We start from the raw sequence: 17,468 nt of genomic DNA on the forward strand, positions 1-17,468 counted from the left end.
ACTGCCAGATCCAGCATTGTAAAGTTTTGTCCTATGTTTTCTTCTAAGAATGTTATTGTGTTGGGTCTTATATTAAGGTCCTTGGTCCATTTTGAGTTAATTTTTACATATGCTGTCAGGTAAGGATCCAACTTCATTCTCTTACATGTGGGTATCCAGTTTTTCCAGCACCATTTGTTGAAGAGATGGTCCTTTCCCTATTGCATGGTCTTGGCAACCTTGCCAAAAATCATTTGACCATAGATATATGGGATTTACTTCTGGGCTCTCTATTCTATTCCATTGGTCTATACGTCTGTCTTTACGCCAACACCACACCGTTTGGGTTACTATAGCTTTGTAGTGAGTTTTGAAATCTGGAAGTGTGAGTCCTCTAGTTTTGTTCTTTGTTTTCAAGTTGTTTTGGCTATCTGGGCCTCCCTGAGATGCCATGTGAATTTTAGGATGGATTTTTCTGGTTCTGCAAAAAATGTTATTAAACTTTTGATAGAGATTTCATTGAATCTGTAGATCATTTTGGGTAGTATTAACATTTTAACAGTATGAATTCTTCCAATCTGTGCAAATGGGATGTGTTTCCACTTATTTCTATCTTTAATTTCTTTCTCCAGTGTTTTGTAGTTTTCATTGTACAAGTTTTTCACCTGTTTGGTTAAGGTATTTTATTCTTAGTGAAGGGAACTTATGTTGTCTGTGCCTCCCCTCTCTCAATTCCCCTGCCCCTGCCCCCTACGTTAATACCCCCAAGGCCCGATAACCTGAGAGGAAGGTAACACTTAGCCCAAATCACTAGCCGCGCATCCAGATACGAGGGAGAACACTGGGACTGAGGACCCAGGCAAGAGGCACACCGCCATGTGGCTGATCCTCCATCCTGCCTCTGACACCCCTCAGTCCCCCAAAGACAACTGCAAAGCCCAAAATGAAGGGCGTGGGCTTCGGAGGCAAACAGACCTGGGTGTGAATGTCAGCCCCTCCACATACTAGATGTAGGACTTTGCAATGTGGTTCTTTCTAAACCACAGTCTCGGGGTCACCGTCTATAAAATCGGGAGCATAATGTCTACCTGGGATTGTTGTGATCGCTGAGTATGGTCGTGTTGAGAAAATGCTTAGCTCAGGGCTTGCACATGGCCAGTGCCCAATGAGCAGACAACCCTGGCTCTGACCGTGGTCCACGGGAGGGCAGGGCCTGAGTCTGCCGTGTCCACCGTGATGGTAAGGGTATGGCACAGCGCCAGGCACAGAGTCAGGCCAGAAAGATTGACAGCCTGAGTCCTGGGGGACCCCACGGTGGTGACACATGGGAGCAGCACGAACACCATTATTTCCACAGCTCCTATTTACACAAGACCATTGGCTTCACCCCCAGCCTGGGCGATATACCCGCGGAGCCCGCAGACTCAAGGTCAAGAGAGGCCGTTGCCACACTCCCAATACCCAAGTAGCAATGTTCTCTGTGGCTCTTGGAGGTCTGCATCTAAGTAGGTTTGTAGGATTTTTGTTCAATAGCAAATATTGCAGTTCTATGTACTAAGCACAGTTGGCAGATTCGAGCTAAGTACGAAAAAAAAGACAGCCCCTGTGTGGATGGTGCTCGAGGTCCAGCAGGAGGAGAGGCAGCCCGGGAGGTAGGGAGCTGTGTTGGGCGGTTCTTCCAACCCTTAGCTGTGTTGTGAAGGTCATGGTTCGACATCAACTCTGCCTAGAGTGGCCCCTCTGCCCAGTGCCCACCCCACTTCAAGATTCCAGGTCCAACGCAGCTTCCTTCCCGTGAGAAGCCTTCTCTGACCCCTCCCTTCTCCACATACTACAAAGCCCCCAGCCCCCACCCCCCACGTGGATCAACAGTTCTCTGCTTCCCTTCTTCCCACAGCATTCGGCACGATGCCTAGTTCCTACTAGAGATTTACCAGATGCTGATAAAAAACAAGGGAATGAAAGAACGAGCATCTTCAAGGCCTTGAGCCAAGCTTTCATTTTTCTAAGTCTTCGTTTCTCATCTGACCATAGGAGTAATAGTCCAATACCATGTGATACGACATGGTTTTACGTGTTGGTACATGTTAAAGGTGATATAAAGTTTACCTGGTTTTATTCCAATTCAGGAATTCCTAGGGAGGGGGGACGTCTTGGAAGGTGCCTGTAGGGTCCCAGGCTAAGCTCCCAAACGCCCCACCTGCTTGGGTTTCTCAGCTCTCCCAGGCCTTCCCTCCAGCCCACACCAAATTTTTAATCCCTCTCTCTCCAAAAGTCCTAAGTCCTAGGGCAATGTCGGGGTGCCCTGGGCCACCAGGGGCCTGGAGACGTCACATCTGCCTTAATGCCACCAACAGGCTGGGCTGGTTCTTCACCAGGGAGGCCACCAGCTCTGCTGTGTGAATGGCGCCTGCTGCAGGCCCAGGGCAGCTCTGTGACATGGGCAGCTGGAGCAGAGGGCGAGAGAAAGCTGTGAGCTGTGCGGGGAGAGCAACAAAACACTCCTTCCCTAGGCCCAGAACAAAGTGTTTCCTGCCTTGGCTCCTGAAGACTCAGGAGGCCAAGCTGGAGTCAGCCGCTGCTTCCCTGATGGCCAACGGGCCCCGAGGTGAGAGTGGGGCCCACAGGCAGTGCTGCTGTTTCTCATACAGGTGGCTCCAGGCCCGGCTTGCCCAGGAGGGGTCCCTCAGCGCTCCCGGCTCTCTCCCTCAGTCCACTATTTCCCCCCTTTGCCTCCCCTGCCAGGTTCTGTCACCTGGAGGCTGTTCAGTGGGGCTGGTCCCATTGCAAACTTTGCTCCTGTAGGTTGGGCAGTGGATTGGAAATAACTTCCATGCTTCTGTTTGTTTTACTTTTTTGACACCATGCTGGATATGTGACATGGGGACTCTGCTGGGTTCCAAGCCCTCAGCTTTATTTATCTGCACAACATGTCTATTCATTGTAGATTAATACAGGCAGAGAGCCTGGTTCTTACTATAAATAGGATACAGCATTTCACATGTTGTCTGACAGGTAAGCTTCATCTGTGATGGGTGGCGTGTGTGTGTCTGTGAGAAGCTGTGTGTGTGTGTGTGTGTGTGTGTGTGTGTGTGTCTGTGATGGGCCCTGTGTATGTGTGTGTGTGTGTGTGTGAGCGTCTGTGTGTGATGGACCGTGTCTGTCTCTCTGTCTGACTGCCTGCCTGTCTGTCTGTCTGTGATGGGCATGTGTCTTTCAGTCAAGAGACAAAACCCAAGTAAACAGCATGGAGGTGACAGCAGAGGACGCCCTCGCCAGCGTGGCTGACCGGGAAAGTTTTTCTGTGTCCCCAACATCAGGGAGTATTGCCTGTGGGGACCTGAGTGCAGCCTCCCAAGAGCTAGCAATGACCTCTTCATGTTAAATACAGTTCTAGTTTAATATTCTGGTTGGTAAAATTAAATTGTGCCAGTGAGGAGGGGGTCTCTTAACCTTTTAAGGGTGGATTTAGAGAAAAATACTTTCATGGAAGTACTGAACGTTGGCAAGGACACAGGAAAATGGACACTCACACGCTCTTGGACAGCGGGTACCGGTACACACTATCTGAAGGGCCAGCTGACAATAGGTATCTAATTGAACCGCAATTCTACTTCTGAGGATTTGCATGAAAGTAAGAATAAGAAATGTGCACAAAGATTTAGTTGTGAATCAACATATTGTTTATGAGAGAGAGAGAAGATAGAGAAAAGCTAGATGTCCACCATAAGGGGAATTGATTAAATACATGATGTTATAATACATTGGAATGTCATTGAGTCATTAAATATGACACCATATATAAAAATGTATTCACAGGAAAATATTCATGATGAAGTTGTTAAATGGAAAAGATCAGATTGCAAAACAGTTTTATAATATGAGTCGATCTTTGTTAAAACACAGAAGGACATGAAAGTCTGGAAAGATATTCGCCAAGGTTTTAACAAACGTTCTCTCTGCAGATGAGGTTATAGATATGTTTTATTTTCTTCTTTTTTGGAAATCTATCTTTTCTAATTTTTCTGGATACATAATTTTTTAATAATAACAAAATATGTTTAAAATTTTAAAACCCTCATACGTTGTGAAAGTGCTCATTTTAGGGGGGAATCAATCAGCATGTAAGAATGGAAAATTAAAAATAGTATTTGTTTCTCTGACCTCATCTACCACCTACACTGTCATTTCTGCTTCCTAGTAATGCTGTTCATGAATTTGAATTTCCATCCAGAAAGTTTCTGTGCATATATATGTATATGTGTATATACTGGGGCGCAGGCGCATGCGTGCGCACACACTCACACACACACACACACACTCATACACAGACACGCAACAGCCATAATTTTCAGGACTTGTTTTTTTCTTTGTATCGCTTAAACAACTTTTCAAATAAGCATATTTAGGTCTATTTAGCATACTTAACATTTAGCATACTTAAATAGCTATGTAATATTCCATTAAACACATTTCTGTAAAGCAAATTTACAGGTAAATATTCACATACTTCTCTTATGACTAAACATTTCCTGTCCCACCACAGGAGAAGTGTAAAGGCTGAAGTAAGAGCAGTTGTAATTTAGAAGTAGGAGTGGTCTGCCTTGCGTTGATCTTTACTCCAGGCACTGGGAGCGTAGCTTTTACCAGTCTATTTGAAAAATTATTTTGATTACTTGCCCACCCCTGCATGCTTGCCAAACCCTAAGCAGTTTAGGAAACCATAGTGAAAGCACCTGGCATGGGTCCTATTTTATACATCTTTGGACCTGGCATGGGGTCTTGCAGATAGTAGGTCCTCAATGAACACTTATTAATGTATCAAGACCAGTGCCTCTCTCACCAGCACGCCAATACCTCTCTCCCTGCTGGACATTCAGCAGACCTGACCCCGCCAGGTACAGACGGTTACACAGCATCCAGATCATGGTGCTTAACTCCCCACCAAAGGTGTGTTCTTTCCTTTGATTTAGATGTGACATTCTGGTGGGCCCATGTCAGCATGGTGACATCGTGACGATGATACGTTCTAGAGTTAAAATACTTTTCACAGCTGTGATCAAATGGACCCTCTCTAAGCCCTCTGAATTCAAATAAGAAGGCTGTGTTACAATTCTGCTGTGGAGGAAAACAAGATGTATATGTTGCCTGCACAGAGCAAAGGAAGAGATTGGAAATTTTACATTTTTTTTGTACACAGATGATTGTTTTCCTGGAATGAGTCTGGTATATTAGTGTAAGTTTAGAAGCTTAGGACCTGTAAGACTTTTTCCACTGGAGTTGAAAGGAGTCAGGGCTAAGGGCAGGACGTGAATTCTGCCCAGAAGGTTCTTACCCCCAGACCTGTCATCCATCAAATACTTTGACTTATTGGGGCTGCAGCTGGGGGGTGTGGAGGACGTGTGGTGCGGTAGGAGGCAGGGAGAGAATGGTGCCAAGAATAATTCAGAGGATGAACCTGGCTTTGATATTCCAAGTTTAATTAATGGAGTACTGACTCATGGATCCAATGGACCTTCCATGCAGGGGCAGCCTTGGGGCATCTCTTCTCCCCTTTTTCTCAGTAGTTCGTAGCTGATAGAAGAAGACGGGGTCTCCCTTGACCACACTGTGCGCAAGTGGAACGTCCTCCCGGCCGTCACCTCAACGCCAGGTCAGGGCCTCCGATGAAGCCTGCACTGAGGCGGGAAGTCTCTGAGGTCAAGTGTGTCGGTCTGCTCCCACTGCCATGACAAAATACCAGACTAAGCAGCTTAAAGGGTAGGACTTCGTATCTGACACGTGAGCAGTTCGGGAGACTGGCAGTCTGAGATCAGGGTGCCAGCGCAGTCAGGCTCTGGTGAGGGCTCTCTTCCTGGAGGTGTGACCACCGCCTTCCTGCTGTATTCTCTCGTGGCAGGGAGAGGGCGCTCTGATGTCTCTTCTTATTGGGACACCAATTCTATCAGCTCAGACCCTACCCTTTGCCCTCATTCCACTTCGATTATTTCCTTAAAGGGCCTATCTCCAAATACAAGCTCATTGAGGGTTAGGAATTCAACATATGAATTTGGAGTAGGGGAGACATAATCCATCCCATCCCATAAAATCAGCTTAATTTCACAAATATCAGCAGAATCAAAGACATTTAAACTTAGAGGACTCAGCTGGACTGAAAGCAATGAGTCTGGTAAGGAAACATGTCATCCCAGGGTCCTCTGTTGGTGGGAACAGTTCAGGACTGGGGGTACCGTGTGGTGGGAAAGACCTAGGCTGAGGGGGCTCCCTGGCTTTTCTCAGAGAGGCTATGTTCCTGTCTCAGCAGGTTATCTGGTCTCCCTGGTTCATGTTTTTTAAAGCAGGTGCTAGCACTATTTTTAATCTATGCTGCATGTTCTTAGTGCATGTTGAGTAATTTATTCACCAGGGGATGCATTTTGTCAGAGGCGTTCCTGGCTCAATTCTCGTGGGTCAGTTGTCCTGGAATAATTTCTTAATGATCTGTGTAAGCAGAACTGAGTTTGGTAAAGTTGACCTAAAAAGGATGAAGAAGACCTAGCAAATCTTTGCTTTAATTAGAAGACAGGTTACCTTCCATCCTATGCTTACTACTTATTAATGTATCTATTGTTTCAGGGACTTTGGGCAGAGTGGCCCCTGGGATATTTTCACTCCTGCCTCCTAGAGCCAGCCCAGGGTGCCCTATGAGATTCTGACACACCCCCAGAGCATGCCTGCTCCCCCAGGGCTGGACAAGGCGCCGCTGCTAGACACACAGGAGAGCAGGAGCCAGACAGCGTGGTGGAGGAAAAGGCCAGTCCAATCTTGGTCCTGGCACATCCGAGACCCTGCGTTTGCTTTGTCACTTGCAGGCAGATCAGCATGGAATCCATACCACCACCTGAAAGAGTCAGGGCGGGACCCACAATAAATGTCTCAAGATGACGCTACTGCCCAGAGCCTGGCTGGCTACGGGGTGTGGGAGCTCATGTCCCAGTGTCCTGACTTTGTCCTCCTTTTGGCCAACAGAAAGGTTGCTCGTTGTCCATAGCCGTGGAACACGAGCCTCAGCACCACGTGCAATCCAACTGCCACAGCCGAGAGACAGACACTGAAATTTCAGCCTATACACCATTAGGAAGTACATTTAAAAGCTGGACTTCCTAACGAGTGAAAGGAAGAAATGATGGCGTTAGTGCCCAAGTCTATGAAAATCAAAATTGAAGCAAGAGGTTTTGAGGGGGCCCTGGTAGATGGAGACTTGATTTAGAGCTCAGGGAAATATATAGATTTCCAAGAAACTCATGCCCTTTAACAAATGGAAAAGAAGGGCATTTCATGAGCTATTGCTCACTGGTTATGTTACAACTCATAGCAGGACACCTGCTCTGCCAGCAAAATAATGTCTCTTAGGTTTTTCCTTGGCAGCCTCCTAGAATACTGATCACACAGCATAACCTCACCACTGACTTCTGCGGAGAGCCCCAAACATGTTCGAAATCGGAAATAAAGGGACCGGGCAAACATAGATCAAGGAAACCTTCTGTCTTGTCACAGGTCTCTCACTTTTGCATGATCAAGCTCTCATAAGCGTCCCCAGGATTATACAGAGGTGCTGTGGCAGCTCTCAGAAGCCTCGGATGTGACTACCCGGCACTATCGGCCCATTTAGAAATACAGTAATTTCCGTGTGTATTTGATACAGAGAAAATAAATGAGTTCATTAATTTTGATAGGCTCACAATTTGGGAAACAAAAGCACAGGGGCAGGGAGGTGGGAAGACAGGAAGGGAGTGTGCTGATGTTCACAAAAACCTGGGCTGGATGCTACTGCACGGGACTGAGAATCAGACTCCAAGTACAGATACGGGAAGGGAGGGGGAGGGGAGGGGAGTGCAGGGGAGGGGGAGGGGAGGGAGGGAGAGGGGAGGGGAGGGGAGGGGAGGGGGGAGGGGAGGAGAGGGAAGGGGAAGGGGGAGGGGAGGGGAGGGAAGGAAGGAGAAGGGGGCGGGGAAGGGGAGCAAAGGAAGAAGGAGAAAGAAGGTGAGGAAGAGGGAAAGGGGAGGGGAGGGGAGGGAAGGGGAGGGGGGAGGGGAGGGAGGGGAGGGCAGGGGGAGGGGAGAGAGGGGAGGGAGGAAGGAGGAGGAGGGAGGGGTGGGGAGGAAGGATACTCAACAAAATCAAAACTTGTAACTTCCGTGGTGTTTGCTCCCCAGGGCTGAGCGAGGATGAGACAATAGACTTCACCAGTGACCTTGAGCTCCTGTAAGGAAACCATTAGGTGCTTTGATGTTTATTATTTTGTTCCATTTGACTGCAAGTACTCCAGGAAACAATCTGTAAATTCCTTCCAAGAAAAATGTGCAGAAAAAAAGGACCTGAGCCCTTAGATAGTGTCCCTGGGCCCGTTGACGGGAATCCAATCTGTGAAATTACAGAACAAGGTGTTTGCAGCCCTGGTTGTGTCAGGCTCACCCAGGTTCTCTTACCGCGCTAAATGTCCGGCTGCTCAAGGCATGAAAGCCAAAACTCAAGAGGCGAGGTTGGTGGAAAGAAAAGTAGGTTTATGTAAAATGCCAGAATTCTGGGAGGATAGAGGACTCCTGTCCAAAGGCCAGTCCCCACCTTCCCTGCATGGCCAGAAGGTTTTATAGGCAGATCAGGAGAGGCAGAACAAAGGAAAGGAGAAGATGGTTAGGCAAGTCCTGGAAAAAGGCGCTTCCCAGAGGTCCAGCCTCTCTGTCCCTCCCTCAGGAGCCCTGTCCCTGGACTCCCAAAGCTGGGAAAGCCTGGGGCACCACAATGCCCTGCGTGCCCTCCAGTGTCCCTGCCCTGGGGTGTGGCTGGCTCACAGAGAGGTGGGCGAGTAAATGGACGCCTCTCCCCATGTGTGAGGAGCCCTGTTCCCAAGGCCCCACACTGGCCTTCTTGGGTCCCCTCACCAAGCTCAGGAGATGATGGTGGTGATGGTTGCACAACATTGTGAATGTAATACCACAGAACTGACACTTTAAAGTGGTTAATGATGAGGCAAAAAAGGAGTTAATAAAAGCGAGCCCAAAGGGGGACTACCCAGGCCTGCATCCTCTCTCCAAGAACCTCCCAGGTTCATCCCCTACAAATAAATCTAAGATTTCCAAACACTTCTAAAAAGAGGACATGAGACCTGATTGGTTCTAACTGGTTCCTCACACGTGCGCAAACTGTTAAAACCTGTCCATTACTTGAACTCTAGCTCTATTATAATATAATTGAAATAAAATGAACCTTAAGCCTTGCCCCCTCCCCATGGGCTTTTCTGCATGCATTCTGGGTAAGAGCATGCACAGAAAGAGACTGGTTATGTAAACAACATATGTCAATCAAAGGACCTCAGAGGGACGGCACATCTCCTGCTGTAAGAAAAGTTACCTACCCATTTCTATATAAGAAAAAGTTAGCCTAGAGCATGGGGCAGCGTCTCCCTGAACCACTGTCATTAGTTTCCTACCTCTTGACTTTAATAAAAATGTCTCACCTTTTCACTTTTCTGTGCCTCTTGAATTCCTTCACACTTTGCGCACAACCAGGAGTATCAAAAGACAATACAGTTAAGATGGTAAATTTTATACCGTGTATCTTACCACAACTAAAAATTAAAGAGAGAGAGAGAGCATGAGGCAAGGCCCTTAGGCCAGAGAGACGGGAAGCTGAGGGCACTGTGGTGGTGCCAGTGGCTGGCACAGTTGTGGGGGGTGGTGACAGGACAAGGACAGGATTATGACAGGTTGGGGTTTGACGGGGGCACGTAGATGGCTTTCTTTCCAAGGTGTTTAGAAATGAACAGGAGGGAGGGTAGGAAAGCGTGGGTGACAGAGGATCAAGTACATAGAGTGACAGAGGGTCAACGTGCTTACATTTTTGCCAGTGGAAACCTGCTACATTGGCAGGTAGGGCCATGCTTAGCTGGGGGCTTACATTTCAGTAGGGGCAGCATGGAGCCCCCAAGTGTGGCTCAATACTTCCTGGTCCTTTCCCCCTAGGCTGCTGCCTTCCTGGAGAGCGCCCGAGCTGGAGACCTTCCAGTGCCACCAGGTCACCTGTGTGTCAGCTCTTGGGGAGAAGCCAGATTTGTCTATCATTGGCTCGGATTGGCTTAATTCAAATGTTTTTTAAACAGGAGAAAGAGAGGAGGGAAGCCACCGGACAGGAAAGTGACAAGACAGCAGTTTCCTTGCCTAACTCCTAAAGACCCCAGGCTGCTGTGTCCTTTTCTCGGCCAGTCCTTCTTCCCGGGTGACTGGAGCGCTCCGAGTGAGATTCGGCTTTGCCCAACAGGCCAGAGGACAGGAAGGACTGCAGACGACACTTTTGGGCTTCTTCCCAAAGCAATCAGAGCTTGGATTTAAGCGAACAAGTTGTATTTGAGTGTTTTCTTCCATGGGAACCATTATTTTATTGAGAGGGGACAGCACAGAGCTGACGGGCGGCAGCAATTGCCACGGGTGGGCCGAGCACAGCCGAGAGTAAAGGGGCTGCTGGCAAAAACGCAGCTGAGTTTTGAAAGTTTACTTTGTGCCAGGCAAGCCTTGGGTAGGAGCTTAGCTGTATTATGTCTCTTATGCCTAACACCCCTATGGAGAGATGCTGTTTTTACCCCATTTCACCAGCAGGGAAACTAAGGCTCAGGCAGTTACGTGGCCAATGGTTAACGGTTAAGTCGATGGCACAAGAAAACCCAGGGACATTTAAAACTCTTCGTCACCTCAGATGCCATCTTTCATAGAAGAAACATGGAGTCTACAAGCCCAATAAAATCTTTGGGGTGACAACCCCGAATGTGGTAAGAGCCAATGCTTTTGTTGCAGAACTGAAGAGTTTGGATCCAGCTCGAGTCAACTCGCCTGCCATCGGTGGCCGTGCCGGGAAGACCATCATCCCCCTGCTCTCCCAGTGCACGCCCAAGGTGGGCTTTCCCCGGACCAGCTGACAGCCCTCACTGGGCGCATCCAGGAGGCCGGCACGGAGGTGGTCGACGCTAAAGCTGGAGCAGGCTCTGCCACCCTGTCCATGGAGAATGCTGGAGCCTGGTTTGTCTTTTCCCTTGTGGATGCAATCAACGGAAAGGAAGGAGTTGTCGAATGTTCCTTTGTTAAGTCCCAAGAAACGGAGCGTCCCTATTTCTCCACACCATTGCAGCTGGGGACAAAGGGCATGGAGAAGGACCTCGGCATCGGCCAAATCTGCCCTTTTGAGGAGAAGATGGGAGCTGAGGCCATTCCTGAGCTGAAGGCCTCAATCAAGAAAGGAGAGGAGTTCGTAAAGAACATGAAGTGAGAGCAGTCAGTGAGCGGTCCGCTTCCTTGACTTATTAAGGCACCACGTCACTGTAAGGCCACCTCAGACACCTCCGTGTTTCTGTTTGCTTTCACGGTAAGTAGTATATTAGCGTTACCATCCCTCCCCCATTGCGGGCAGTCTACTGGTGGCTCAATACAAGTAGGCTTTGATTTTTCTTTTTCAATATCTCTTCCATAAATACAGTGATTTCTTCCCCCATTAAAACTGCAAAACAAAACAAAACGAAACAAAACACCACCGCGTGTCACAGCTGCCAGGCACAGAGCACAGACTGCACTCATGTCATCATGGGCATCTCTTCATCCTTGAAGCAGCCTAAGGAGGGTCCACAGGTGAGAAACACCCGCAGAGAGATTACGTATTTTGCCCAAAGCCACAGAGCCAAAAATTCAAAACTGAAACCTTAGTTGTCCCCACTCACTGGGCTGTAAGTGTCCAGGACCCATCCGCCGTCATTTTGCAAACAAAGCCCTTGAGGTACCGCGCCCACAGCTGCAGACCCGTGAGCCCAGCCCCTTCCAGCAGACGCTCACCCACAACAGTGCCTTCTTAGTCCTGGGCCAGAGCCCTGTGACCAGGCAGCTAACACCCGCAGGACCTTCCTGCATCTCTGCCCTCTCTCTCTCCACAGACCAGTTCTCTCCACATTGCAGGAAACATGGTCAAACCGTCTCCAGGTTGTCATGCAGCTGGAGCTCCACAGACACACTAACTCATGGGTTTCAAGTCCCAAGTCCCTAGCAAATGGACGTGCTACCTTATTCTGGGTCAGTACTTATTTCGGCCCCACCGAGGGAGGGCTGGGTGTCAGGCTATATGTAGGCCAGGAACAGGAACCTTCTTATCTTAAAAGCCATCTTGTCTTGCTTTGTACCTTGTACCTGCCGGCTTGTGTTTGCCTTAGGCCTGGAGAAGCCGCCTGGAATGTAGACACCATCTTCTGCTGTCTTGCTTTGTACTTTGTTTGTCTCCTAGGGGCTTCTGATCTGTGGGCCTGGGCAGTCTGGATGGAGGCCTGGGGGCCAGGGTGTGGCGCTGGATGGCTTGGTCATGCCCCAAAACCCTTGGTTGCTAGAGAGAATGTGGAAACCCCTGGAGCATTGAGGAGGAACAAGCTCATTTATTCCCTTCTATAAGACTCTATACCCCTCTTGCTCAGGGAGGTTATGGTCTTTTCTAGCCTGACTGCCCGCAGCTCAAACACCCCAAATAAATTCTAATAGACCAATTTTGATCTCCCACGGCTCATTCCTCCAGCTACTCATTCTTCCAGCCGAGCCTAACACTGGTGACTGGTTCCTTTAACAATGTCTGCTTCTCCTAGAGCCATGAGGACCTACAGGCCCTGCCAGCACCAGGACAAGAGGAGGGTGCTGGGTACACGGACAAACCCCTGCATGTCTCCTAAGGCTGGGAATGGACTCCTATGGCCTCACACTGTCAGACTGTTCCTTCCTTCCTCGCTTCCTCCCTTCCTTCCTACCTGCCTTCCTGCCTTTCTGCCTTTTTGCCTTCTTCCCTTCCTCCCTTCTTTCCTGCCTTCCTCCCTCCCTTCCTTCCTTTCCTGACTTTGAATCCTGAGTTTTCTGCTTCCCACTGAATCCAGGCTCCAGAGACTCCGAGAGGCCCCGGTCCCGGCTCTGCCACCAACCTGCCAATAGCCCAGAGCACAGCTTTAGCCCTGAGCCTTAACTTCCTCAGCTGTTAAAAGGGGAGGGCAGAACCATGTGACCCCCAAACAGGTTGAGCCCTTTGTCTCTGAATCTCTGAAACTCCTAAGTAATCAGCCTGACTGGTTCAGACCCCCTCTCCCTACCCTGCTTTTTATAAACCATTCAACAGTGGATTTCTCTCTATTTTAATGAAGTATTCATTTTAACCCTTGATTCTTGGACCATAACCTTTACGGTTTAAGTCTGGGGTCCTGGCCTGCCTTCTTGGTACTATTTTCATTTGAGGGCTCTGCGTGAACGCCGCTTTCCTGCCGCCAGCGCCCCCTCCGTTAACTAATCCCTTGAGGAGACAGTGCCACAGGTTAGTTAGCGTGTTGTTAGGTAGACTGGGAGGTCCCTGGTGGAATAAACAAACATAGCCTATCCTGAGACTCCAGGTTCTGGAATGGCTCGTTCCCTCCAGGACAAAAACATAATGTTGCCCTGAGGTTAGTAAGTTATCTCGTAAATCCCTTTTGGCCAGACAAAAGGAGCAGACCTGATAGATAGGGACGGACAAAAGGAGCAGACCTGATAGATAGGGACGGGTTCGTTAATCCCTTTATGGTGGGCAAACAGCACAAACCTGACAGACAAATTCCATGAGAAGGCGCCAGCTCCCCTCTCCTAGCAGACAAGGGAAGGTATAACAATAAGAGCTTTTGCCTCAGTCACTGGGCACCCAGTCGGGACCCCCTCCCGCTCGGGAGCTGTGACCCTTTGCTTTCAATAAGCTATCCTCGTTTACAACTCCTCACCTCTCCTGGGTCCGTGCTTCCATTCTTTGGTTTCGCCAGACATGATCCTGGCACTCAGGGAAATTTCCTAAACCAATAATGCCATTAAGCGCTTTCAAAACAAAACCCGTCTTGTAAATCACACCATGCAGAGCTCCGGCTACCCCCAGGTGCAGCCTCCTGTTGGCCTGGCCTTGAAAATGGGGCAAAGCAGTGAAACCCCAACTTATTTCTCACCCAGCTCCTCTTTCGGCCTGCTTCCCCCACCTTCCCACCTCTGCAGCTGGAATCCTGCTCCCCTTCTCTCCTGTCCATCAAAACAGGAGCAGTGACAGGTCCAAGCACTACCCTCAGTGCCCTGAAGCAGAAAGTCTGGGAAGTGCTAGGTTAAAGACCATTAGATGGGCCTGTTCACCTCAGTGTGTCTCGGAGCCCTTAATTTTCTCAAGTGCCCATGAAACCCCAGGAGAGGACTAGTTTCCCAAACGTGCTTGCCCAGGGAACCCCTTCTCACGCTGCATTTGGTGGGATGAGTGTTCTGAGGAACACACTGTGGGAAATGCTGTTTGAACTCCACCCCTGACTAAGGTATACTCTGTTCAGTCCTATGTGGGAATCTTTTCTATCTAATGGTCAGCTTCTTTGGTCTTAAAGTTTAAAGAGCTTCCATATCTCTCTGCTTTCAGTTCTCCCTCCCAACAACCCTGTGACACAAACATTGTTTCTCACAATTTTCAGATGAGGAAACTGAGCTCAGGAGGCTTCTGGTCCCACATCACCACCTCTGGCTGGTGAACATACTGGGAAACTGAGGCACAGGGAGTGTGTCAGCTCGGCTTCTATAACAAAATGCCATAGACTGGGTGGTGTAAGCAACAGACAGACATGTGTTTCTCACAGTTCTAGGGGTTGGAAATCTGAGGCCGGCCAAGTGCTGGTGATTTGGTTCTTGGCAAAGGCTGCTTCCCAGCTTGCAGACAGCTGCCCTCTTGCTGTGCCCTCGCATGGCAGAGAGAGGAAGTTCTAGTCCCTTTCTCTTCTTATAAAGGCCCTTGATCCCATCACGGGGGCCCCTTCCCCATGACCTCATCTAAACCTAATCACTTCCCAAGGTTTCTCTCCAGCATCATCCCATTGAGTTTAGGGCTTCAGCACATGAGTTTGGGTGGGACACCAACATCCGGTACATAACGGCGATGTAACTTGTTCATCCGCAAGAAGGTGGCAAGGCCAGGTTTGGGATCGACGTCTCTGGGTTCCTCCATCTGTCCTCTTTCCCTTTGTACGAGGACAGCATGAGGCCCCATCGGCCATCGGGTGGGGAGAATGTGGTGGTCTGGTGGCAGTAAGGGATGCTGTCGAGAAGGAACCAGGCAGCCCCTCCCCGCCCCCACCCCCAAATGTCAGTGGTGCCGAGGCTGAGAAACCGGTCGCAGGGGAGTCCACACCAGCGACTCAGCCAAGGTCATGTTTCGTAGACTTGGGTGAGGAAACGGAGAATCAGACAAGTCGGGTGATCTGCCTACAAACCATACTGGTTGTGGTGGAGACAGCAGTGCGCGCCCGTGAATGTGAAACCAAATCCTTTCCTACCCAAAAAGGTGCTCTTTCCACTACACCCTACTGCCACCTGTCCTTAGGTAGGATAAGAATTAGGGGCCCACGGTATACTGCAGCAATTCTGAGAAAATAAAACCACTAGTGACTGGAAAAGCTAATTATCCCAGAGTTTTCAAATATGTCACACGTGCTTATTTGACTTACAAACCACATGCAAATAGACTCAGAAGCAACTAATATTGACTGGTTGCCTTTTAGGAACTGCCCTGGTCTAGCAAAGCTAGGTCCCTGAGAAAACCAAAGCGCCTCTTCTACAGCCAGCAGCAGCCCCGGGAGCCTGCTCACCAGACTCCTCCACACTTTGGACAAAGAGCAGCTCTCTCCAATTTTAAAAATATTAAGACTCAACCTCACATTTCAAATATGACATAATTGTTTTGTACTGATTAAGAAAGTGAGATATTCCTCCACAGTAAGTACCACTGTGAGACAAGTCTGGATATGAGCTGACAAGTGGGAATTTCGAAAAATGATCATGGATGCTGCTGCTGAAGGCAAACCACTGACAACAGTCGCTAAAGTTTATTCTCTGGTCTCTTGGAAGGGAACTCTCAATCGCCTATTTTGTAGAGAGGCAGGCATGCCACTTCTTTTTTCTGAGCAATCAAGGACAATAAAAGTCAAGGAAGCATCAGGGATTTTACCCAAGAACAGTTTCAGAACATAACCAACATTCATGAACTAGACTCAAGGTTCAATTCTGTTCATTTTTGATTTCTAAAGTGACTACACTATTTTAGAAGTATTGTCATAAAGTGACAATTTATGTGAAAATTACACATGCAATTCAATCCTTGCTTAAAAGAGCATGTATCCAAATTGGTCCGTATATATCATCACAATTGTGTAAGCCAATGATATATGTAATTGTAAAATAGTCAATGTGACATTTTCTTCCTATATCCAAAAAATGCAATCCTGAGTCCACAAACTATAGCCGCCACTGTTTCAAATACCGTTTTCTCTTTACAGAAAAGTGAGGCTGCCGGAAATTTCTACCCTTTAATAAAAACTGGCTTAGGCCCGACTGATACTCCCTGACCTCCATCATCAGATACTGTTTAGGGGGAGAAAACGGTTTTCCCTTTCATATTTTAAAAATCTTTGTCTTGTTTTTTATGAACTTCCTAATTGTATAGAGACCTCCCTATTTTCACCTCTCAAAGGGCATCTTGAGTATATATATTACACCCATTGACTGTATATATTAGGGTGCGTTAGAGCCTAAGAAAAACCATGAGGCAGATTACATAAAAATCCAAGGCTTCTAAATGGTAAAACAGTTAAATTACAAAGTAGGAAAATGTTTGAATATTGATAAACGGTTACGAACCTTAATAAAAACATATTATATAAAATCGACATTCAACTTTACAAACTGAGAATATACATGAAATACAAATAGGCGAATTAAAAATGTTGAAGTGCACACCAGACATATAAATGAAGATGTCCCTTAGTGCCGAATGGCCGTGTGGATTGTGGGCTTTAACATTTGAGATACGGGAGCGCCCAGGTTTGCTCCCAGCTGTGATGCTTCCTGTGTGATCTTGTAAATTTCTTAACTTCTTGGGTGAAGTATTCACCTATGTGAGATACCTGGTCCATAGTAGCTAAACAGGTATAATAGACTGGCAAGTTAAAAGATGAAATCGCCCCTTGGTAAGGGCAACTGTAGGGAAGATGTTGAAGAAAATTTGCCTTCATTGGTGGATGTGAGCTTTTGTTTGTTCCTGTATGTGAGGTGATTTCTGTGCTATGATCAGGGGCTGAGTAAATTCCCCTTTTGGTCTCATTCTCCCGAGCAGGGAAGATACGAGATGATGTTGCTTTCTGCATGAGATGAGGTTTTCTGTTTGGTCTCATTCTCTCAAGTAGGGGAGATATGAGATGATGTTTGTTGTTCTGTCCGTGCTGTGAGGTGATGGCTGACTTAGGGTTAAAGAAATTCTTGATCAGGGATTGAGAGAATTAATTCCCTCTTTGTTCTGTCTGTTTCGCCCACATCAGCAGATGAAGTGAAGAAGTAGCTAAGTTATATCAGGACGACGTGACAGGCACGTTGCCAGGCTTTGGAAGACCTTGGGCTGATGGTCCCAAG

The 17,468-nt window shown here is 48.0% G+C and overlaps 1 protein-coding gene across 1 annotated transcript; it reads left to right on the forward strand.

Moving 5' to 3' along the window:
- The first annotated feature begins 1,226 nt into the window (after nucleotides 1-1,226).
- Nucleotides 1,227-11,274, forward strand: LOC117021232 (malate dehydrogenase, mitochondrial-like). The gene is given in 4 exon segments (XM_033104047.1): nucleotides 1,227-1,408; nucleotides 9,981-10,032; nucleotides 10,724-10,913; nucleotides 10,916-11,274. Coding segments are annotated over 4 exon segments (783 nt in total).
- The last annotated feature ends 6,194 nt before the right edge of the window (nucleotides 11,275-17,468 follow it).

The sequence above is a fragment of the Rhinolophus ferrumequinum genome, chromosome 4, assembly GCF_004115265.2.
Source record: "Rhinolophus ferrumequinum isolate MPI-CBG mRhiFer1 chromosome 4, mRhiFer1_v1.p, whole genome shotgun sequence".
Classification (NCBI taxonomy): Eukaryota; Metazoa; Chordata; class Mammalia; order Chiroptera; family Rhinolophidae; genus Rhinolophus; species Rhinolophus ferrumequinum.